This window comes from Rhinopithecus bieti, unplaced genomic scaffold (genome assembly GCF_001698545.2).
Source record: "Rhinopithecus bieti isolate Rb0 unplaced genomic scaffold, ASM169854v2 scaffold_6149, whole genome shotgun sequence".
In the NCBI taxonomy this organism is placed as follows: domain Eukaryota; kingdom Metazoa; phylum Chordata; class Mammalia; order Primates; family Cercopithecidae; genus Rhinopithecus; species Rhinopithecus bieti.
This window is the reverse complement of record NW_016804934.1, coordinates 379661-402917: the sequence shown is the minus strand read 5'-3', so window position 1 is coordinate 402917 and position 23257 is coordinate 379661. Positions and strand designations below refer to the sequence as shown.

General features: G+C 47.2%; 1 protein-coding gene across 1 annotated transcript; it reads right to left on the bottom strand.

Moving 5' to 3' along the window:
• Nucleotides 1–747: 747 nt before the first annotated feature.
• Nucleotides 748–22608, bottom strand: LOC108528773 (pepsin F-like). Its single transcript, XM_017870751.1, has 7 exons — nucleotides 22556–22608; nucleotides 21251–21410; nucleotides 19620–19737; nucleotides 19411–19529; nucleotides 17405–17604; nucleotides 5313–5350; nucleotides 748–788 (listed from the first exon to the last, which is right to left on the bottom strand). The coding sequence occupies exons 1-7, from the start codon at nucleotides 22606–22608 to the stop codon at nucleotides 748–750; spliced, it is 729 nt and encodes a 242-aa protein (XP_017726240.1).
• Between the last annotated feature and the right edge of the window lie 649 nt (nucleotides 22609–23257).

The window sequence follows — 23257 nt, the reverse complement described above, 5'->3', positions numbered from 1 at the left end:
TGTTAACTTGTCATCAGCAATAGAAAACAGGACTGGAAACCTTGTTGAAAACTCCAAAAAGATCCACCTGGCTGCCTCTTGCTCTTCTGTGTTTTGAGACCTTTTCAGTGCTCTGCTAGGTGGTTTTCTGCTCAGGCAATGTGAGTGATCTGAAATGGGGAAAGGTGACATTGTTGGTCAGGTCATCTGCAAACCTCCCTCAACACAGCAGTGTTTACATTTCTGTGGCTCTTTGTGCTTTTCTGAATGCTTTGAATTATCTTAAAAAAGAATTATTATACGATTACCCCTACTTTTCCCCAACTGACATAGCTCAGAGGGGTTAAGTGATCAGTGCAGGTTCACATAACTTAAGTAATGACACAGGTGGGACCTGAACCTGGGTCTCAGGAGGCTCTGGTCCCTGGCCAGACTGTGTGACCATGTACATCCACCCGGTTTCTGTTCATGGGTTAGTGTGTGACATGAACATTCCATGATGACTTGAGCCTCTATCCCAGGGGCACTTGGAGAAGCCATTCCACTCAGCCCCTGTTACCAGAGAAACCCTTGGGATGGAAAAGGGAATCCTGATTCTGCCATCACATGCTCCCATGAGATCTGATTGTCAGCCAGGGCTGATCCATGGCTGCCAGCAAGGAAGCCACATCATCTCATTGTACCAGACTGGCCTGGCAGAAAGATTAGACAACAACTTTTACTTTGCCATTAGCCCTGCCTGGTCCTCAGTATGGTAATGCCTGGCTTTCAGGGGCACTGGTAGCAGTGTCTGTAATGCAGGGCAGCCCCTGCCAAGGGCACAGGTGTTCAGAAATGTTCCATGAACAAATCAAATCAAGCAATGGAATGAAATCTAAGGAACTCAATCATGGCAAGCCTGGGATGGAGCACTTAAGCAGGATAAGTGTTATCAAGCTGTTCTGATAGGCATTGGGGCAACTGGTCCCCTAGCAGCTTTCAATCACAGTGTTCAGAAATGTTCCATGAACAAATCAAATCAAGCAATGGAATGAAATCTAAGGAACTCAATCATGGCAAGCCTGGGACGGAGCACTTAAGCAGGATAAGTGTTATCGAGCTGTTCTGATAGGCATTGGGGCAACTGGTCCCCTAGCAGCTTTCAATCAACGTCTCACCCCAGGGACCCAATCTTCCAACAAGAAAGAGAACATTGTGTTCTCCACTCCCCAGTCCTAGACCTGGGCTGCTTCTCCAGAGATGCATACAGCTTTTAAAAGTTAAATTTATGATACCTTTTTTGGCTCAAGTATAGAAGTAATACATGATCACTGTAGATTATTTATAGGTAAATAAAAATTTTAAAATGACTTATAATCCCACTACCCAGAACTAACCACCATTAGCGTAGTAAATGAATATATTGATTTACTTACAAAGATAGGACCACAAGATATGGCACACATTGTTTTGCAACCAACCCGCTTTGATGGGACCAGCTTGCTTCTGCTGCGCTGCTTTAGCTGCAACCTGAACCTGCTTTTAAAGGAAAATTCACAGTCCTGTATTTTCCAAGTCATTTTTAATAAATCTACATTTTCATTTTTAAACCTTTCTTGAAATATAATATGCACACAGAAAGGTGCATATCATAAAAAATAGCTTGATGAATTTTCACAAACCAAGCACACGCATGTAACCACAACCCAGACCCAGCAAAGAGCATTTCAGGTACCCCCGGACCCCACCCCAGGCTGTTACCAGTCACTATCCCAGTGCCAAAGCAAGCGTATCACTACTCTAATATCCAAACAGCAAAGATTCATTTCACCTGTTTTGTATTTTGATACATATCAAAAGTACCACATAACAAGCACTTTTTCTGCGTTGAGCTTCTTTGCTCAAAATCATGTTTAGGAGAGGCATCCACGAATGGCGTCGTGTGGAGTTGTTACTCAGTCCTGTTAATTGCTGTGTATCATTCCACTGCATCAATATACCCTCTACTTATCTCTTTTTCAGTTCATAGGGATTTGGGTAGCTTCCAGTGTGAGGTTCTTAGGAACAGTGCTCTATGAATGTTCTCTTATAACACACATCTTCTTTCTTTTCCTTTTATTTATTTATTAAAAACAATGGAAATGAAGTCTTGCTATGTTGCTCAGGCTGGTCTTGAACTCTTGGCCTCAAGCAGTCCTCCTGCCTTGGCCTTCCCAAGTACTGGGGTTACACCATGAGCTACTGTGCCTGGCTCTTTTTTTTTTAATTGAAATGCAGTAATTGTCCATATTTATGGGTACATATGGATGTTTCCGTACATATAATGTTTAGTGATCAGATCAGAGTAATTAGCATATTTATCATCATGAACATTGATCATTCCTTTGTTTTTTTTGAGACAGAATCTCGCTCTGTCACCCAGGCTGAAGTGCAATGGTGCCATCTCGGCTCACTGCGACCTCTACCTCCCAGGTTCAGAAGATTCTCCTGACTCAGCCGCCCTAGTAGCTGGGATTACAGGTGCCTGCCACCACGCCCAGCTAATTTTTGTATTTTTAGTAGGGATGGGGTTTCACCATGTTGGCCAGACTGGTCTCGAACTCCTGAACCCAGGTGATCCGCCAGCCTCGACCTCCCAAAGTGCTGGGATTACAGGTGTGAGCCACTGCGCCCGGCCTTATCATTCCTTTGTTTTGGGAGCGTGCAATATCCTCCCTCTAGATATTTGAAACTATATTACATACTATAGCTAATTACAGTCTACATTCTAATGTGTACATTCTAATACACATTATTTTATTTTATTTTATTTTTATTTTTTTTTTGATACAGTGTCTTGCTCCTGCTCCATCACCCAGGCTAAAGTGCAGAAGCACAATTATGGCTCACCACAGCCTTGACCTCCTGGACTCAAGCAATCCTTCCACCTCAGCCTCTCAAGTAGCTGGGGCCACAGGCTTGTGCCACCGTGCCTAGCTAATTTTTTTTATTTTTGTATATACAGGGTCTCCCTATGTTGCCCGGGCTGGTCTCAAACTCCTGGGCTCAAGTGATTCACATGTCTTGGCCTCCCAAGGTCCTGAGATTACAGGCGTGAGCCACTGCCCGTGTGCCCGGCTTCTAATACACATGTTTTAGAGAACATAAGTATGTATTTCTGTTGGGTGTATACCCAGAGTGGAGTGTGTCCTTGAGCAGGAAGGGTGCTGGGGTCTGTGGTCCAAGCTCTCAAGGGAGAGTCAGGAGGCAGAGAGAAGGCACTGGAGGCAATGTGCCCAAGCCCTGGGAAGGGAGTAGGAGAGCCGGGAGTCTCAACCACAGCCTCCTAACACCAAGCTGCTTGGCCCTCAGAAAGGGTTCTGACACCTGCTTTGGGCAAAATACAAGAGAAGGTCTTGGAGGAGGCAGTGACAGCAATTTGGTACTGGGCAGAGCAAGGGTTAACCGGAAGCAGAAAAGAAAATGTTTGGAAATTGAGAGTGGGCTGGGGGCAGATGGAGAGAGGATGGAGCTATTAAGCAGGAGCTGGAAAATTCCTGGGAACTGGGGCATGACCAGGAAGTTGGCCTGCAGTCTCCAGGCGGGCACAGGGAGATTCTGGGCCAGCCTCCTCAGCCCCTCACAGCCCTACTCTCCCTCAGGGCACCTGCCCTGAGCTGCACCTGCCCAGAGCCCCACTGTAAACCCACTGAAGCTGGTGGCCTGGGGTGTGAACCCCTCTTGGGGGCAGAGATTAAGGTCCCCTGATAGTGCGTCCTGCCCCCCACGGCTGCAGTTCTTTTGTCCTCAGTATCTCAAACACCACGTTACTCCCAAGTGTGCACAGCTCTGCACCTGGCCTCCTCAGCCTTTTCTGATTCAATGTGATCCCATCTACACCCTGTTCCTTCTAAGGGGTGACCTGAATCCTGGTTTCTGACCTGTGACTCTGTCACCATTGGTTCCGGGGGCAGTAGACTGGGGGTGTGGCTGGAGGGTATTTAAAGCGCCTGTCCTGGGGCTCCTGCTCCAGATGGGGGAGAGCCAGGGAGCCCAGCTGCCTTCCCCTCCAAAGGACCTGTAGCAGCAGCTTTGAGGGTCTTCGTGCCTTAGCCTGCGGTGGGCGGCAAGGCAGCAGATTCAAGCAGAAGGCTCTGCCGTCTTCTTACAGCCTAACTGGCCAGGCTCGTGAGCCCTTTGCCTTGTTCATCTTCTCACTCACTCACTCATTCATCCCACATGCCAGGAAGTAGGCTTGACAGAGATGAATCAGCCATGAGTTTTGCCCTCAGTGGGTTTACATCTGAGTGGGAGTAGTAAGACCCACACCTCAGTCACTGTAATAAAAAGCAGAAACCAGTAGAAATGATTAACTAGGGCAGACACTAAGAAGGGTATAAAAGGGGCAGAGTGCTATGGGTCATTCAGGAAAATGAGCTCACTTCCGGGGGACATATGGGAAGCCATCGTGGAGGAGGAGGCATTTAAACTGTCTTGGTGTCTGGAGGCTGAAATCAACCCAGGAGTGTGTTCCTCCTTCCTAGGGTAACATCTCATTTTTACAAGGATCTGGACCTGGGGCAGTGTAGATGTTGAGGGAATTGTTGAGCATTAAGCATCCAGGTTGACTGTCAGGTATGAAGTTTTCATTGCTAGCAAAGGTAGAGGAGGGCTGGGCATGGTGACTCACACCTGTGATCCCAGCACTTTGGGAGGCCAAGGTGGCCAGATCATGAGGTCAGGAGTTCAAGACCAGCCTGACCAACATGGTGAAATCCGGTCTCTACTAAAACTATAAAAGTTATCCGGGCGTGGTGGCGCGTGCCCATAATCCCAGCTACTCAGGAGGCAGAGGCAAGAGAACCGCTTGAACTCGGGAGGCAGAGGTTGCGGTGAGCCAAGATTGCACCACTGCACTCCAGCCTGGGCGACAGAATGAGACTTTGTCTCAAAAAAAAAAAGAAAAGAAAACGTAGAGGAAGCTTTTGGGCCTGGCTGAAGGCTCCAAAATCACACCACTGTGGAGGAGGAGCACAAGCCTCCTGTTTTCGACCTCAGCAAGGGGTGTGCCTGGGCCATCCATGGTGGAGCCCTGGGCCTGTTCCTCTGTCCCAGTCCATGCTCCAGGACGGGCTCAGGTAAGGCTGTAGGCAGGCCCTGGCCAATGCGTCCTCTGGGGGTGGTGGATGTGGGGCTCAGGTGGGAGGTGTCAGAGTTCTCAGTTTCGATGCTGAGAGCTGTGACCTGGGCTGGAACAGCTTGCCTTCCTGCCCTTCTGCCCTGGGCCATCTGAATTCTCCCGCTGGGCCACGTCCTTCCCTGGCTCTGAGCCTTGGCACAGGCTGTTCCCTTTGAATGCGTTTCTCTGTCATTACCTAGAGTGCCAGAGTCCTTGCGGAAGCAGGTGGCCCACCTAGAGGTTTGAAGAGATTTAGTGAAGGGGTGGGCAAGGGTAAAGGACCCCCAAAGCGATACTGAGGCAGCGGGAGTCAACAGCAGTGGAAAATCAAAAGGAGCACAGGGAGGGACCAGCACTGCCAGGACCCAAGCAGGGGCTGAAGGTGGAGGGCCCTAGAGCCTGTGGGCCAGTCTCTCAGCCTCAGAGCAAGGGGAGATCCTGGTGGAAGGCAGGAGAGAGGAGGAGGAGGAGGGCCCCTGCTAATGCTCCCCTTCAGACCCTGCTCCCTGTACCTTCCTCCCATGTCCTGCGGTCGCCTTGTCCCCCAGCACCCAGCAGATGGTGTGTGACTACCTGCAGTCCACCCTGTGCTTGAGGGCAGGGGCAGGGTCTTATCCTCTCCCTCTGGCACCCACCCCAGTCTGGCACAGAGCACAGAGGTATGTGAAAATGGCAAGGAGAGCCGGGCGCGGTGGCTCACTCCTGTAATCACAGCACTTTGGGAGGCCAAGGTGGGTGGATTGCTTGAGTCCAGGAGTTTGAGACCAGCCTGGGCAACATGGTGAAACTCTGTTTCTACTAAAAGTAGAAAAAATTAGCCGGGCATGGTGGCGCATGCCTGTAGTCCAACTGCTCAGAAGGCTGAGGTGTAGAATCACCTGAGCCCAGGAGGTGGAGGCTGCAGTGAGCCATAACTGTGTCACTGCACTCCAGCCTGGGCGGCCCGAGTGAAACCCTGTCTCAACAACAACAAAAGAAAATCTTTTAAATCTACAGAAAATGTGCCAGAATAGTGCAACAAATTCCCATGTATTTCGGAGGCTGAGGAGGGCAGATCACCTGAGGTCAGGAGTTGGAGACCAGCCTGGCCAACGTGGCAAAACCCTATCTCTACTAAAAATACAAAAAATTAGCCGGGCGTGGTGGTTCATGCTTGTGATCCCAGCTACTAGGGAGGCTGAGGTGGGAGAATGGCTTGAACCTGGGAGGCAGAGGTGGTAGTGAGCCAGGATGGCACCACTGCACTCGACTGAGCGAAACTCCCTCTTCAAAACAAACAACCCCCACCTCCAACAAATTCCCAAATATATTTCACTCAGATTCATCATTATTATTATAATTATTTTTAGATTCACTTATTGACATTTGACAGAATTTACTCTCTTTCTCCATACACATGCATACATGTGTATTATTATCATTTTGGCTGAATGATTTGAGTCAGTTGCAGACATCATGATCCTTTGCTTCTAAATCTTTAGTGTGTGTTTCTAAAGAAATTTGCTTACGTGGACGATGTGAAAATGACCACGTGCAGTAAATCTAACGTTGATACGATACTATTATCTAATACACAGCACATACTCAGATTTCACCAGTTGTCCTAAAATGGTTCTTTTTCATGATTTTTAATATTCTGATCCACAGCTCAATCCAGGATCGCACATTCTTTTGGGCTCCAGGTCTCCTGGGTGTCCTTTGGTCTTGAACAGTCCCTCCCTCTGCCTTCCTCATTCATCACGTTGATACTTTTGAAGAGTAGAGGCCAGTTGCTTTGCAGAATGTCCCTCAACTAGGGTTTGTTTGACGTATTCTTTATTTATTATTATTATTTTTTGAGAGTGAGTCTCGCTCTGTTGCTCAGGCTGGAGTGCAGTGGCACAATCTTGGCTCACTGCAACCTCCGCCTCCCCAGTTCAAGCAATTCTCCTGCCTCAGTGACCCCAGTCGCTGGGATTACAGGTGCATGCCACCATGCCCGGCTAATTTTTTTTATTTTTATTTATTTGTTTATTTATTGAGATGGAGTTTCACTCTTGTCGCCCAGGCTGGAGTGCAATGGCGTGATCTCGACTCACTGCAACCTCCGCCTCCTGGGTTCAAGCAGCTAATTTTTGTATTTTTAGTAGCAAATTTTATATTTTAGTAGAGACGGGGGTTTCACCATGTTGGTCAGGCTGGTCTTGAACTCCTGACCTCAGGTGATCCACCCCCCTCGGCCTCCCAAAGTGCTGGCATTATAGGTGTGAGCCACCGCACCTGGCATAATTTTTGTATTTTTAGCAGAGCCAGAGTTTCTCCATGTTGGTCAGACTGGTCTAAAACTCCTGACATCAGTGATCTGCCCGCCTCGGCCTCCCAAGGTGTTGGGATTATGGGCGTGAGCCACCATGCCAGGCCTAGGGGTGACTTTCTGATTCTATCATTTCTTTTACATTTTTAATTGGCATTCGATGGCAAGGAAGAGCTTTTCTTCATCCTATCTATTTATTTATCTGTCTATCTGTTTGTATTTCTTGATCAGTGTGGTGTCAAAGATTTCTGCTTTGGTCAGTGAGTTGTAACCCACTATTGCCATTTATTTTCATGCTTAAATTGTCCAGTATTCTTTAAACACATTCCAGCACTTTTTGTGTTTCTTGTTATGGGCTGAACTGTGTCCCCCCTAAAATTCATACATTGAAGTCCTTGTAGAAAGTAAAAAGTGCCTCTTCAAAGTTTCCCTTCTTGTTAAAGAATAAATCATAAGTGTTAAAAATAACAGTTTCTTTCAAACACTAACTTCCTTCAAGCCTCTGTACTTTATGCTGATAACTCTTCGCTGGGCCCTGTCCTATGTAGCTGTTAGACATGCTCACAGGCAAGTGGTACATTCTACGTCCTTGTACCTTAACCAGTCTATTTGTGCTAGACATGCTCACAGGCACGTTCCAGCTCACAGCCTATGCCCCTTCCCTATTTGGCATAAGCAACTTCCTCTTTTCCTTTATTTTTCCATTACTTTTATCTATTTAGAAAAGTTTTAAGCTGTTAGCCAATCAGATTTTAGTTTAGATCGTGTGGTCTGGCTCCAGCCAATGAAGACAGGACACAGTAGCAGGGACAAACTGCGTAAGGGATAAAAATTGCTTCCCTCCTTTGTCCAGGTGTGCTCTCGCCATTGTTCCATCTGCGATGAGCACCCTTTCTGCAGAAAGTAAAAATGGCCTTGCTGAGAGAATTAAATTTATGTTCAAGTACCACTTCTTTGCAGCACTGGGGAACAAGCATTCTGTTTCTAAATAACCGTTTTTACATATAACAGCCCTGAGCCCCAGTACCTCAGAATGTGACTGTATTTGGAGACAGGGTCTTTAAAGCAGTGATTAAGGTTAAATGAGGGTCGGGCGAGGTGGCTCACACCTGTAATCCCAGAACTTTGGGAGGCCGAGGCAGGTGGATCACCTGAGGTCAGGAATTCGAGACCAGCCTGGCCAACATGGTGAAATCCTGTCTCTACTAAAAATACAAAAATTAGCCAGCCGTGGTGGCGGACATGGTGGTGGGCACCTGCAATCCCAGCTACTGGGGAGGCTGAGGCAGAAGAATCACTTGAAGCTGGGAGTTGGAGGTTGCAGTGAGCCGAGATCACAGCACTGCACTCCAGCCTGGGCAACAGAACAAGACTTCATCTCAAAACAAACAAACAAACAAAAACACCAGGTTACATGAACTCATCAGGGTGGGCCCTACTCCAATATAAGTGGTGTCCTTATAAGAGGAGGAGATTAAGACACAAACACACACAAAGACCTTGTGAAGACACTGGAAGAAGACAGGCATTTACTAGCAAGGAAGGAGGCCTCAGAAGGAACAACCCTACCAACACCTTGAGCTTGGGTTTCTAGACCCCAGCATTGGGAGAACATAGATTTCTGGGGTTTTCTTTGGTGTTTTGTTTTGTTTTATTTGAGACAGAGTCTTACTCTGTCGCCCAGGCTGAGTGCAGTGGTGCAATCATGGCTCACTGTAGCCTCAACCTCCCAGGCTCAAACGACCCTCCCACCTCAGCCTCCTGAGTAGCTGGACTACAGGCATTCACCACAATGCTTGGCAAATTTTTGATTTTCTGTAGAGATGGAGTCTCACTATGTTGCCCAGGCTGGTCTTGAACTCCTGGATGCAAGCAGTCCTTCTGCTTCAACCTCCCAATGCTGGGATTACAGGCATGAGCCACCATGCCCAGCGATTTCTGTTGTTTAAGCCGCCGTGTCTGCAGTATTTGTTGTGGCAGCCTGAGCAAACTCATGCAGGCGGCAATGTCCACGCTTCCTGCTTTTGCAGAGTTGCACTCAGCGTCCACCTACGACATTGGGTTTTCTTAACATTGAGTTCACCTGATGTTCATTCCAAAAGTATTTATTGAGCAGCTATTATTTCAGGCACAGAGTATCATCAAGGAACAGGACAGACCCAAATCTTTGCCCTCATGAGTTTACACACCAGGGAAGGAGACAGATAACCAACAAGATAAATAAGCAAATTATAGTGTGTGACTCTGTGAAGCCAGAAAGAAACTATAGTAAGGAAGAAGACGGGGAGTGTCAGGAGGGTTGACATTTTAGATAGAGGGACAACAGAGGGCCCCACTCTGGAGGGGCCGTGTGAGTGGAGACTGGAAGGAGGTGAGGGAGGGAGAGTGCTTGTTACTCATGATTTGAACTGTGCTTTTCTTTTCTTTTTTTCTTTTTGTAGGCAAGTCAACTTTATTTTTAGTTTGCATTTTATCTTTCCCATTGTTTGTCCATTATGTATCTCCATACTTATTTTTTATTTTTTGAGACTTTATTTTTTTAGTTTGCATTGTATCTTTTCCATTGTGTATCCATTATGTCTCTACTTTTTAAAATTTTTTTGATACTGAGTTTCGCTCTTGTCCTCCAGGCTGGAGTGCAATGGTGCAATCTCAGCTCACTGCAACCACTACCTCCTGGGTTCAAGCAATTCTCCTGCCTCAGCCTCTGGAGTAGCTGGGATTACAGGCTTCCACCACCATACCCAGCTAATTTTTGTATTATTAGTAGAGATAGGGTTTTGCCATGTTGGCCAGGCTGGTCTCAAACTCCTGACCTCAGGCAATCCACCCACCTTGGCCTCCCAAAGTGCTGGGATTACAGGCGTGAGCCACTGTGCCCGGCTACATTCTTATTATTAGATCTTGCTGGGTGCAGTGGCTTACTCCTATAATCCCAGCACTTTGGGAGGCCAAGGTGGGAGGATTGCTTAAGTCCAGGAGTTCTAGACCACCTTGGGAAACATAGCAAGACCCCCCAGCTCTACAAAAAAATTTAAAAATTAGTGGGGCATGGTGGTGTGTGCCTGTAGTTCCAGGTTCTCGGGAGGCTGAGGTGGAAGGATGGCTTGAGCCCAGGAGGTTGTGTCTGCAGTGAGCCATGATTGTGCAGCTGCACTGCAGCCTGGGCAACAAGTGAGACCCTGTCTCAACAAGAAACAAATTTAAAAACTTTAAAAAGTAAATGAATAGCCCTTAAAGTAAAACATTGTCTACCTAGGAAATATTTTTAAATAGCCAAATATATAAGTGTCTAACCATTGGAAACATTTAAAAGTCATAATATTTATTTAGAAGATAATATTAATTGTAGACTTTCTTTAGGAAATATGATATTTATTGTAAAACTGTATTCTATAGTTCATATAACCTTTGTAATAAAACTCAGGCAGCTAATTTTCATTGTATTCTGTTCTACACAACACATTTTGCAATATATCAAAACTGTGTATCCATAAAAATGGTCTGTGCTTTTCTTTAGATGGATGGGCAGATGTAGTTCATGCTCATCACTTTAAGAGCAAGGAGCAGGTGGGGCATGGTGGCTCATGCCTGTAATCCCCGCACTTTGGGAGGCCGAGGTGAGCAGATCACGAAGTCAGGAGTTTGAGACCAACCTGGCCAACATAGTGAAACCCCATCTCTACTAAAAATACAAAAAATTACCTGGGCATGGTGGTGGGCACCTGTAATCCCAGCTACTTGGGAGGCTGAGGCAGGAGAATCGCTTAAACCCAGGAGGTGGAGGTTGCAGTGAGCTGAGATGGAGATCACGCCATTGCACTCCAGCCCGGGTGACAGTGCAAGACTCCATCTCAAACAAAACAAAACAAAACAAAACAAAACAAAACCCACAAAAATTAGCCGGGCATGGTGATGTGTGCCTGTAGTCCCAGCTACTCAGGAGGCTGAGGCAGGAGAATCTCTTGAACCCAGGAGCCAGAGGTTGCAGTGAGCCGAGATCATGGACTGCACTCCAGCCTGGGCGAGAGCAAGACCCTGTCTCAAAAAAATAAATAAATAAAAGAAAAAGAGCCAGGAGCAGATTCCTTCCTACTGATAATTTCCCTGCTGTTCGAATCTGGGGCGGCTTCCATCTTTCACTGGTAATAGATTCCCTGGGAAAATCTTTGTAGCCAATACATGTTTTATAACTAATAATAATAAACATATATTTACTAATGTGAGATGTATTTCTCAAAGTGGAATTTGCAGGTCTTAAAGGTAGGAGAGTTTATGTTACAGTGGTTTCGTGTCGCCAAGTAACTGTTCAAGTAGATGGAACCAATGGGCGGGTCTAGGACCACCACGCGGAGTGTGTGCCGGTGCATGCATGCATGTAATATCCGCCTTGGCCAGTAGGCGTCAGTCCTCCACTGACAGTCTGCTTCCTGATGGCCTTTTTTCTCTGGGGAACATTTCACTCCAGCAGGAACCCAGGCAACCCCAGCAAAGATATAGCCTCCTCTCTCTTGCGGGTCTTTCTCTCTCTTTTATAGAATAATGCTTAGCTTTGCCATGATCTTAAAAGTAATCACAGAAAAAACTCAGAAAAGTATGAGAGAAAAAAATTGTCCCTACAGTTGCCTTTTGGATAGAATGAGTGTTATATCCTTTGGCTAACTGTTAATCTTTTGGTCTTTGTCTGGTGTTGTTTAAAATAGGAATAGCTCATGCTACGAGTTGACAGGCATGTTCTAAATGTTTTATATGATACATTCATCGAGTCCTCACTGTAGCCCTAGAAGGCAGAAACTGTTCTTTCCTGTGATTTTTTGTTGTTGTTTATAAATTTAACAGCTTTATTGAGGTGTGTTTCACATATCATAGATTCATAGTTCAGTGGTCTTTGGCATGTTTATGGAGTTGTAAAAGCATCACCGTGATTTAATCTCGAAACATTTCCAATACCCCATGGTTGAAATCCACAAGCATTAGCATACCTACTCTTGCCCTTACCCCCGACTATAAGTGACTATTCTTATCCCAGATTTACAGATTAGGACACTGAGGCCCAGAAACAAACAAACTTTTCCAAGGTCATGTGACTCGTACATCTCAGGGCTGGGATTTGAACTCGGGCAGAAAGGCTCTGGGCCCTGAATGCCTGGCTGCTTGCAGACATCATCATCCTTTGCTCCTAGATCTTTAGTGTGTGTCTCCAAAGACATTTGCTTATGTGGGCAATGTCACACTGTTCACATGTGGGAAGTCTAACATTGATGTGCGCTCAGCAAGACTGGGGTCACGTGACTTAAGATGGCTGCAGAAAAAAACAAATTAAAAATATTTTTTAAAAAAGCCCAGGTGTGGCGACTCATACTTGTAATCCCAGCACTTTGGGAGGCTGAGGCAGAAGGATGGCTTGAGCCTATGAGTTCAAGACCAGCCTGGGCAACATGATGAGACATTGTCTCCACAAAAAAATACAAAAAAATTAGCCAGACTTGGTGGCGCATGCCTGTAGGCCCAGGTACTCGGGAGGGTGAGATAGGAGAATTGCTTGAACCCGGGAGGTTGATGCTGCAGTGAGCTGTGATCGTGCCACTGCGTTTCAGCCTGGGCAACAGAGTGAGACCTTGTCTCAAAACAATAAATACATAAATAAAAGAAGAAGAAGAAAAAAAGGCCAGGTGTGGTGGCTCACACCTGTAATCCCAGCACTTTCAGAGGCCAAGTCAGGAGGATAACTTGAGTTGAGGAGTTTGAGACCAGCCTTGGCAACATATTGAGATCCTCTCACTCTAAAAAATAAAAGGAAAAGAAGAAACAAAAACGATAAAAAACCAAAAAGATGACTGCGTGATTTGTCTACCTATGCTGCGGGCACTCTGCTTAAGAGATGTTGGGAGGCTCCAGATTTTCCCTGTGTAAGAGCCTCTGCAAATTATATCCCTGCTCATCTATGTTTCTGGGGATTTCTGAGCCTTGTGTTAGCCTAAATCCTGAAAGCAAAATTGCTGGGACAAAGGCCGTACACATTTTTTTTTCTGAGACAGAGTTTCGTTCTTGTTGCCCAGGCTGGAATGCAGCGGTGCGATCTCGGCTCACTGCAACCTCTGCCTCCTGGGTTCAAGCGATTCTCCTGCCTCAGCCTCCCATGTAGCTGGGATTACAGGCGTGTGCCACCACACCCGGCTAATTTTGTATTTTTAGTAGAGATGGGGTGTCTCCATTTTGGTCAGTCTGGTCTCGAACTCCCAATCTCAGGTGATCCGCTGACTTTGGCCTCTCAAAGTGCTGGGATTACAGGTGTAAGCCACCATGCCCGGCCTGGCCATACACATTTTAAGGACAAATCATCTCCAAAAAGACTATATCAGTTTACACTCACAAGAAGTGTCCAAGAGCTGTCTTTTTTTTTAAAAGTGCTTTATTTCTTTTTTTTTAAGATGGAGTCTCGCTCTGTTACCCAGGCTGGAATGCAGTGTTGTGATCTCTGCTCACTGCAAGCTCCATCGCTCCATCTCACAGGTTCACACCATTCTCCTGCCTCAGCCTCCCGAGGACTACAGGCGCCTGCCACCACGCCCGGCTAATTTTTTGTATTTTTAGTAGAGATGGGGTTTCACATCATTAGCCAGGATGGTCTCAAACTCCTGACCTCATGATCCACCCGCCTCAGCCTCCTAAAGTGCTTTATTTCTTAGTATGCTTTAATGCTTTTTTCACTTTCTCCAAATTATAAACTGTAGGCTAATAACACCACCTAGAACTAAGGACATTTACTCAACACAATCTACTGATAGACCTTATAGTCACTCGCTCTAATTTCTTCTCACTTCTTAGGAAACAGCATAAAAATAATGAGAAGAATAGGCTGGGATTCTTTTCAGAAGATTAGAAATGAATCCCAGGCAACGTGCATGAATAATAAAAAGCCTCCCAAGCTTAAGGACTCTGATAATTGGGAATGATATACTCTGTTATCTTTTTGAAGTCCCATGCAACACAGAGATCCTACAATTCGAAAACGTTTTAAAGACAGAAATTTTAATTTTGATAAGAGCCATCTTTTTCTGCACATTCTCTCTCAACAAAGGTTATAAATCTCTTTGGTCTGCAGTTGGTTAAGGATAAAAGTGGAGGGGGCAGAATTTTGCTTTGTTACTACTTACATTTATTTTATTTTTCATTTTCTTACAGACGGGGTCTTGCTGTGTTGCCCAGGCTGGAGTGCAGTGGCATGATCATAGCTCACTGCAGCCTCAATATGCTGGGCTCAAGCGATCCCTCCCACCTCCACCTCCCCACATGCTAGGATTACAGGCATGCACCACCATACCTGGGCAGGGTTTTGCCTTGAAGATCAGAATTCATCCTCATGCTATTGGCACAGGCTACAAATATAGAACCTCAAAAAAGAGGGTTTTTTTTTGTTGTTGTTGTTTGTTTGTTTTTTTGAGACAGGGTCTCACTCTGTTACCCAGTCTGGAGGGCAGTGGTGGGATCTCGGCTTACTGCAACCTCTGCCTTCCCGATTCAAGCAACTCTCATGCCTCAGCCTCCCAAGTAGCTGGATTACAGGTGTGCGCCACCATGCCCAGCTGATTTTTTGTATTTTTAGTAGAGACGGGGCTTCACTGTGTTGGCCAGGCTGGTCTCGAACTACTGGCCTCAAGTGATCTGCCTGCCTTGGCCTCCCACAGTGCTGGGATTACAGGCATGAGCCCTGCCTCAAAAAGAGTTTAACTCCCCTCTTCTCACCCCTGCACTTGATGAGTCTTAACAAAAAAAAGAGTTTGAATCATTAATAGACACCAGCCCCAGCCTGTGCTATGGGAACCTTCCCTTGGCTCCCTGAGGACAGAGGCAGACATTTAAGGGGGCAAACCCTGACCTCTTATGGTTGATATAATGGAAGTAAGCCATGCTGACACCATAGGTGTCTCCTGCCCGAGAAGCACAAGGTGCTATAGTGGGGGCATTTACTACTCATCCATCCATTTATACAAGACGTGTTTACGGAGTGCTTACTATGTGCCTGGTATTCAGTGCTGGAGCCAGACAGATCTGAGGAAACTTCCCTTATCTGTACAATGGGGACAACATTACCTGCCTTGCAATGAGAAAACATATGTAAAGCCCTCAAAAAATTAACTGGAGCTATTCTTCTTACTTTTTGTTTTTAGATGGAGTCTCTCTGCCGCCCAGGCTGGAGTGCAGTGGCGCAATCTCGGCTCACTGCAAGCTCCGCCTCCCGGGTTCAAGCGATGCTTCTGCCTCAGCCTCCCAAGTACTGGGACTACAGGTGCCCACCACCACGCCCAGCTAATTTTTGTGTTTTAGTAGAGACAGGGTTTCACGGTGTTAGCCAGGATGGTCTCCATCTCCTGACCTTGTGATCTGCCTGCCTTGGCCTCCCAAAGTGCTGAGATTAGAGGCATGAGCCACCGTGCCCAGCCTTCAAATTCTTAACATTTTTTGAACAAGGGGCCCTGCACTTTCATTTTGCACTGGGCCCTGCAAATTTTGCAGCTGGTTCTGGGCTCATGGTAAAATCATAGCGAGGGAGGAACAGCTCTGCAGACCCCTCTCCTTCCACATCCAATCGATCAGCACATCCTGTTGGTTCTTCCTCCACACACATCCTCACTCCCCGCACTGTTCTTCCTCTTCCCTGGACCAAGCTACCACCTCTTTCTTCTAAAGAGGCTGTGTAGCCTCTTCTCTGGCCTCTCTGCCTCCACTCTGGTCAGTGGGCATCCTCCAGTGGGCACCCAAGGTGAGCTTTTAAAACTGCAAATTGGATCATGTCTCTTCCCTGCTTACCCCACTGCCAGAGGCCTCCACTCCACTCAGTACAAAACCCCAGGGTAGCCTTGCCCCTGCCTCCGCCTCCAGTGTTCCAGCCGCACAGGCTCCCTTGCTAGTCCTCGGACACTGCATGCTCTCATTTCTCCTCTGCATTCGCTCTTTCTTGCTCCAGGCACTTAGTCACTCCAGCCTGACTCTCTCCTATGGTAAGGTCTCAGCTCAGGGAGGACTTCCCCATTGCCCATCTCACATCCTCATCCCTGTCTGTTCTATTGCCCTGATTTGTTGCTTTTACAGAACCAATTGCTATCAGAGTTATCTTTTTCCTTTACTTATTTACTTATTTCTCGTCTGCCTTCTGTACTTCTTATCTGTCTCCTTCATGTGTACAGAGCAGTACCCAGCACATAGTAGGTGCTCAATGAATCATCTCCTTTGATTGAGTACAAGTGTTCCTGAGGTTCACAGAAGTTAAACACCTTAAGGTCATGCTATGGAGCCAGGGTTTGAACTCATGTCTCCCAGAGTCCACAGCCTCAACCATCATACTGTCCTGCTTCCTACATGGATCTATGGGGTCAACCACTGCCTTTGTGGGGAGGGCACAGTCTGTCAACAGGGCTGTCCTGTTGTCTGTGCTTCTTCCTTCTCCCCTACCTTCCACCAGACCCTACGTCAGTCAGGAGACCAACTTTCCTTTACCAAGCCCAGCGACTGGAGGCTTGCTGATGGATGGACCACTTGCCATGGGGGAGAGTCCTGAGGCTGAGTTCAAGTCCTGTCACTACCAGTACCTGACTGGGCAGTCTTGTGCAGAGCCCGTTTCTGAGTCTGTTTCCTCATCTGTTGAATGAAAGGACTGGACTACAGGGGTCAGCACACTTTCTGTAAAGGCCCAGTTTGTCCCTATTTTAGGTTTCATGGGCTGCACAATCTCTATCGTACTGCTCAGTGTTGCCATTGGTGCTCAAAAGCAGCCACAGACAATCATTAATGAATGAACATTCTTCTGTTCCAATAAAACTTTATTTACAAAAACAAGTGACGGGCCAGGTTTGGCCCCCAGGATATAGTTTGCTGACTCCTTGGACCAGACTATCTCTAAGGACACTTCTGGATCAGAGAGTCTGCAATTTTTCATGCAAGTGAAAGCTTCTTACAGCCGAGTTGGAGAAAGGACTTGTCTAGCCTACACTTACCTGCTCAAGTAGAAGGCAAAGAGGTTCTGAGAAAGGAGGCCTTGGTTCCACAGGTTGTCAAAGACAGGGGTGGCTCCTTCAACGCCAAGGCTGGGGTAGCCCAGTCCCAGGATGCCATCGAAGACCGCGTATTTCGTGAACTTGCCGGGCTCCTTGACACTCAGGTCGAACCCCTGGCCTATGTCCACAAGGTCCCCGATCTGTGGGAGAGGAGGGTGTTTCCGTGGAAAGATTTGGGAAGTGGGGCTGGGGCTGTGCTGGGGTGCAGGTGGCTGAGGAGACAGCACTCACTCTATGGGGAAGCCTAGGGCCACTGTGCCGTGGGCGGCACCTATGCTAGTGTGGGTTCCTGTGGGCTGTGATTCTAACTAACTCCAACGCCTCCTCCACATCGTCCGAACTTAGCCACAGAGGCCACATTCCCTTTTTACAGGTGAGACTCCGAGTGTGACCACACGGTTCCCACTTGAGGACAAATGGGTAGAGAGCAGGATTGTCCCCTTTTTGGTGTCACTATGATCTGATGACAGAAACAGAGAATTCATTTCGGATTCCAAAGGTGGTCTTTTCTCACCCCCTGGGGGAAACAGTAGCCCGTTACACCATGTAGCCGCTAGGGTTCTTAGGAAAATTCTGCCTGGGAAACGCTCCTTTAGATGTGTGTGTGTGTATGTGTGTGCATGTATGTGCATGTGTGTGCATGTGTATGTGTGTGCATGTATGTATGTGTGTGCATGTATGTGTATGTGTGTGCGTGTATGTGTATGCATGTGTGTATGTGCGCATGTGTGCGCATGTGTGTATGTGCGTGTATGTTCGTGTATCTCTGAATATAATAATTATTATATTGTTATCTATATAAATCAGGTCTGTTGTAATTGTGCTGGCGTTTGTATCTCTCGATGGTATGTAGCTGATGGTGTGCGTGGTGTGTGTATGCATCGTGGGCGTGTAATGCTGTGGTATGTGGTATGGCACGTTGTGTATGTGTGTGTGTATGTGTGTGCATGTGTGTGTATGTGTGTATGTGTATGTGTGTGTGTATGTGTGTGCATGTGTGTATGTGTGTAGGCGTGGGTGTGTGTGTAGGTGTGTGTGTGTGCATGTGTGTATGTGTGTAGGTGTGGGTGTATGTGTGTGTGTGTAGGTGTGTGTGTGCATGTGTGTGCATGTGTGTGTATGTGTGTGTATATGTGGGTGCATATGTGTGTGTGTATGTGTGTGCATGTGTGTGTACATGTGTGTGTGTGTGTGTGTGTGCAGGCACTTCTAGGGAAGAGTTCCTAGTTTTTTTAGACTCTGAGTGTGACCACATGGTTCCCACTTGAGGACAAACGGATAGAGAGCAGGATTGCCTTCTTTTAGAAGACAAATGGGAAGAACCCATTTATGAGGCAGGGCTCCCCTGAAGCTGTGACCCCTGTTTTCCCTGCCTGGTGCCTGCAGCCCTCGGTCCCAGACAAGTTCTACCCTCTTCCGAGAATACTCCACACCCATGTGAGTCCTGCTCTGCTGCTTGCCAGCTGTGTGACCTTGGGCAAGGCACTCACTCTCTCTGTTGCCTCATATGTAAAACGGAGATAATAGTAGAGTCTGCCATGCCAGGTGGTTGTGAGGATGAAGCAAGTTATTCCAATGGAAGCATCCAGCATGGCACCTGCCACAGTGTGAGAGCACAAATTGGGTGGTTTTTAACCACCCACCTCTGTCCCTGTGCCCAGCAAAATCAGCCTCGTACTCATTGTGGGAAAAGGGGCTGCAGATTTGTGCCTCCCTCACCCAAGCACCTCCAGCAGGATGGTCCCGCTCTCTGGGGAAGCTGTTCTGGAGGAGAGTGCATGCCAGCGGGGGCATCATCTCCCCAGGTCACAGCCCCACAGGGCAGGCGTCCAGCTGCTGATGGACTTTAGGAAAGATGGACACTCCCAGCTGCTTCTGCATCTGGTCCTATAAGTGACGGTCATGCCTAAGGCCAGCCCTGCCTCTGCCTCTGGTTTCCATGTTACCTTAACATTGTCATAGCCAAGAAATCCCAACATTTGCCCGGTGCCATAGGCAATGCTGATGGGCCGGCCTGAGACCCGGAATGTGGAGGACAGCAGAGGGTTGAAGATGTTGTGGTTAGCTGCAGACACAGGGGTGGGCATCTGTCAGGCCTGCTGGGGACGGAAGAGGAGGTGCTGGGAGGATATGAGATGGGGGAGGGAGCACTCACTGCGGGCTTGGCTGGCACAGTAGATGGAGGGCACCCACAAGTCAGTGGAGCCTGTGTCCAGGATGATCTTGAATTCCTGAGGCGGTGTTCCAATGGTGATGATGCCAATGTAGGCCAGCTGCCAGAAGCTGGGAGGGATAGTGAGGGAAGGCCTGGCATCCTGGCCATGCCCCTGGTTCCCAGGGTGCCTGCCCTCATCAGGCATTCCGTGTTTCCTGAAATCACTTTCCAACAGCCCCACCACACAGCCTCTGCTCAAGCTACCACCTTCATTTGAGAAGCTCTCCAGTGTTCCCCACAGCTCTTCAAATCCTTTCTACCCTTGAAGACCTGGTCTGAGTGCCTCCTCCTCCAGGCAGCCCTCCTAGGTTGCCCAGGCCACTGTGCTCTTTCCTTCCTTTAAACTCAAATCACATAATATTAATACCACACAGTTGGTCCTTTTATCTGACATTTACTTACTTTTGCCTATTTCTCTGGGTGGGCTATGAGTTCTTGAAGAAGAGATGAGACTTTTGGTTATATAAGTAACAATAACCATATTGTTAGTTTATCATAGCATCCCACACCACAGGGACTCAATAACTTAAAATTTTTTTTAGAGTCAGAGTCTCTCTCTTTTGCTCAGGCTGGAGCGCAGTGGCATGATCATAGCTCACTGCAGCCTTGACCTCCTGGGCTCAAGCAATTCCCCCACCTCACCCTCCCAAGTAGCTGGAACTACAGGTGCATACCACCACACCCAGCTAATATTTAAAACTTCTTGTAGCGACATGGTCTCGCTCTGCTGCCCAGGCTGGTCTCAAATTCCTAGCCTCAAGGGATCCTCTTGCCTTGGCCTCCCAAAGTGTCGGGATTACAGACATTAGCCACTGCATCTGGCCTCAACAACTTTTTTATTGGTTTGATTCTTGGGGCTGAAAAGGCTAAACTTTTTCATTGTTGTTGAGATGGAGTCTCACTCTGTTGCCCAGGCTGGAGTGCAGTGGTGCGATCTTGGTTCACTGCAACTTCCATCTCCCGGGTTCAAGTGATTCTTGTGTCTCAGCCTCCTGAGTAGCTGGGATGACAGGCACGCACCACCACGCCTGGCTAATTTTTGTATTTTTAGTAGAGATGGGGTTTTGCCATTTGGCCAAGCTGGTCTTGAACTTCTGACCTCACGTGATCCGCCTGCCTCGGCCTCCCAAAATGCTGGGGTTACAGGCGTGAGCCACCGTGCCTGGCCTAAACTTCTACCTAGGGTGTCCAACTTGATTTGCAGTTTTCTTTGTGGTCATTTGTTCAGACATGGATTGCCCTTCAGTGTGGCTCCTTTAGCTCAGCGATTAACCTTAGTTCAGAAAGGGCAAAGCTCCCATAACAAGCACTGTCTTGGTTCAAGGGTGCCCAGTGACACTATCACTGGCACAGAAATGGATGCTATCTGACACCTGGTCATTGCTGGGCCCAGTCACTACGGACCAACAACAGAGGGTAGGAGTGCCTTCTCCTCTGGAAACGGGTCCCCATTCCCCACTGTCTGCTGAAGCCCCAGCCCTAACCCGCTGGCTTACAGCCCCAGATGAGCCCCAGTGCTTGCTAGGGGCCCTAGGGGGCGCTCTGGAGCTCCATCCTCCCAGCATACTCACATCCAGGTAGTTCCTCATGGGTTCCAAAGATATTCCATTGTCCTGATATTGATCAAGAAACTTATAGGCCAGTCTGGAAGGATATTTCTCAAGATAATCTTTCAGCATGTCATTTTCCCGGAGGTTTTCTCGAATGGATTTGATCTTCATCAGAGGGATTCTTCAACCGAGCATTGGGAAGGGAAACAAGTAAGAGACAGTCATCAGCTGCTGCTTGCTATCATGTGACTGTCACACTTTGCATTGTAATTGCACCGTGCATTTTCCAAGCTTTTTAATGATTGTTATCTTATTATCAGGAAAAGACACCCAATGCAAAGGAAAGACCACAGCAGTGGATCTAGGTTTAATTCCAGGTTCTATTGTGTAATCTTGGGCAGGCCATATGATCTTTCTGAGCCTCAGTTTCCCTATCTATCTATAAAAAAGATGGAATGATGATACCCTCCTTAGCATAGAATGTTTGGAGGTGTTAAGTGAGACAGTGGATATAATGTGCCTACCATATAGCAGGTCCTGACAGTGACAGCCCTTCCTATTGCTATTGCCATCTCAGTGTCTCTTTCTTGGGCAGCCCTGGGAGGGCGGTAGAGGGGGAATCATTATCTTCTTTTTATAGGGAAGGAATCTGAAATGCAGGGACTTTGTGACTTGGCTCTGGTTACATTGCTTGTTAGTGGCAAACCTGGGCCTAGAAGTAGCCCTCCTGATCTCTCTAGGGTTCAATCAGAAGAAAGGGGTGAGAGAGGAAGCCAGGAAGTGAGAAAATGAATGCTGAGATGGGGAATAAAGTGGGGAAACGAAGAGAGTAGAGAAACAAGAATGAGTCAAAACAGAAAGAAACACAGAGTGTTGCATACAGAGACACCCAAAGAGACAGAGAGCTAAAAGAGAGAGATGCAGAGACAGAGGTGTAGCCACAGAGACACATATATAAGGAAACAGAGAGGGAGTAGAGAGAAAACCTAGAAAATTGCACAGAAGAAATTGTGTTTCTAGGTGGGACCACATGTACAGCTGCACACGTTGTGCACTGAAAAATTCTAGGGAGTCCCATTCACATAGCCCATGATGTGACTGGTGCCCCTGGAATTCTGCAACTCTGCAGACCTGCCCCAAGACCTTTCAGCCTCACAGCACACATGGCTATTCATCAATAAATGGAGACTTGAATTTTATATGAGCATCAGAGAATGATTACATTTCCTTCCCCATCCCTGCACTGGAAGGAGAATAAGAGGCAAGAGAAGAAGAGGGCAAGAAGGAGCCCACAGAGACAGCTGACGTCACGTGTCTCATACTTACTTGACCAAGCATTCTGAGACAGCCACCAACCCGAGGATCATAAACCACTTCATACTTCCTTCCTGGGTTTAAAGCACTCAGGAAAGAGTGAATTCTGACCATGCAGTGGCTGTCAAGAGGAGCTCATTTAAATGCACTCTGATCTGCCCTAATCATCCCCTTGAGGGCCAGTATCCACTCGATAAGAAATACAAACCTTCCTGATAAAGTCTTCGCCTGCTTCGTGTTTGTGAGGAGGGGACCTAGAAAATTCTCAGAATACAGAGATTTCTATTCTAATCTCTTCCTTGGGGCTTGGCTGAAAAAACAAAAATAAACCATATAGGGAAACAAAGAGTGGGGAGACTCTTGCTATCTTGGAGATAAAGGCACTGAGCATAATGTGATAAAAATAAGTGTTGGATGCTATGCTTGACATTTATAATCTCATGCAGTCTTCCCAGTGACCCTGGGAGGTGTGCATTGCTGTCCTCATCTGGGAGGAGATTGCTAGGAGGAAGAGAGGTCAAATCACAGAGTGAAAATGTTGGGAGCGACCCACTGACTTATGAGTGGATTTAGGTGGTGGGATGGCACACAGCAGGGCCACTTGTGCTGCCAATCTGCTTCAAAGAGCCAGGCTAGAGCAGTATGACCATCACACAATTTTAATATTGGAAGAAATGTGATGCATGCAACCTGAAAATATTGTTTGTATCCAGT

Excerpts from the sequence above, each read along its gene's own strand:
- LOC108528773 (XM_017870751.1), bottom strand. The coding sequence starts at position 22,608 with ATGAAGTGGTTTATGATCCTCGGGTTGGTGGCTGTCTCAGAATGCTTG. Across the intron at positions 19,738-21,250 it reads CCATGAGGAACTACCTGGAT|CTGGCCTACATTGGCATCAT; the intron begins GTGAGTATGCTG and ends AGCTTCTGGCAG. Across the intron at positions 5,351-17,404 it reads TTTGCCTTCTACTTGAGCAG|GTGGGCCACCTGCTTCCGCA; the intron begins GTAAGTGTAGGC and ends TCAAACCTCTAG.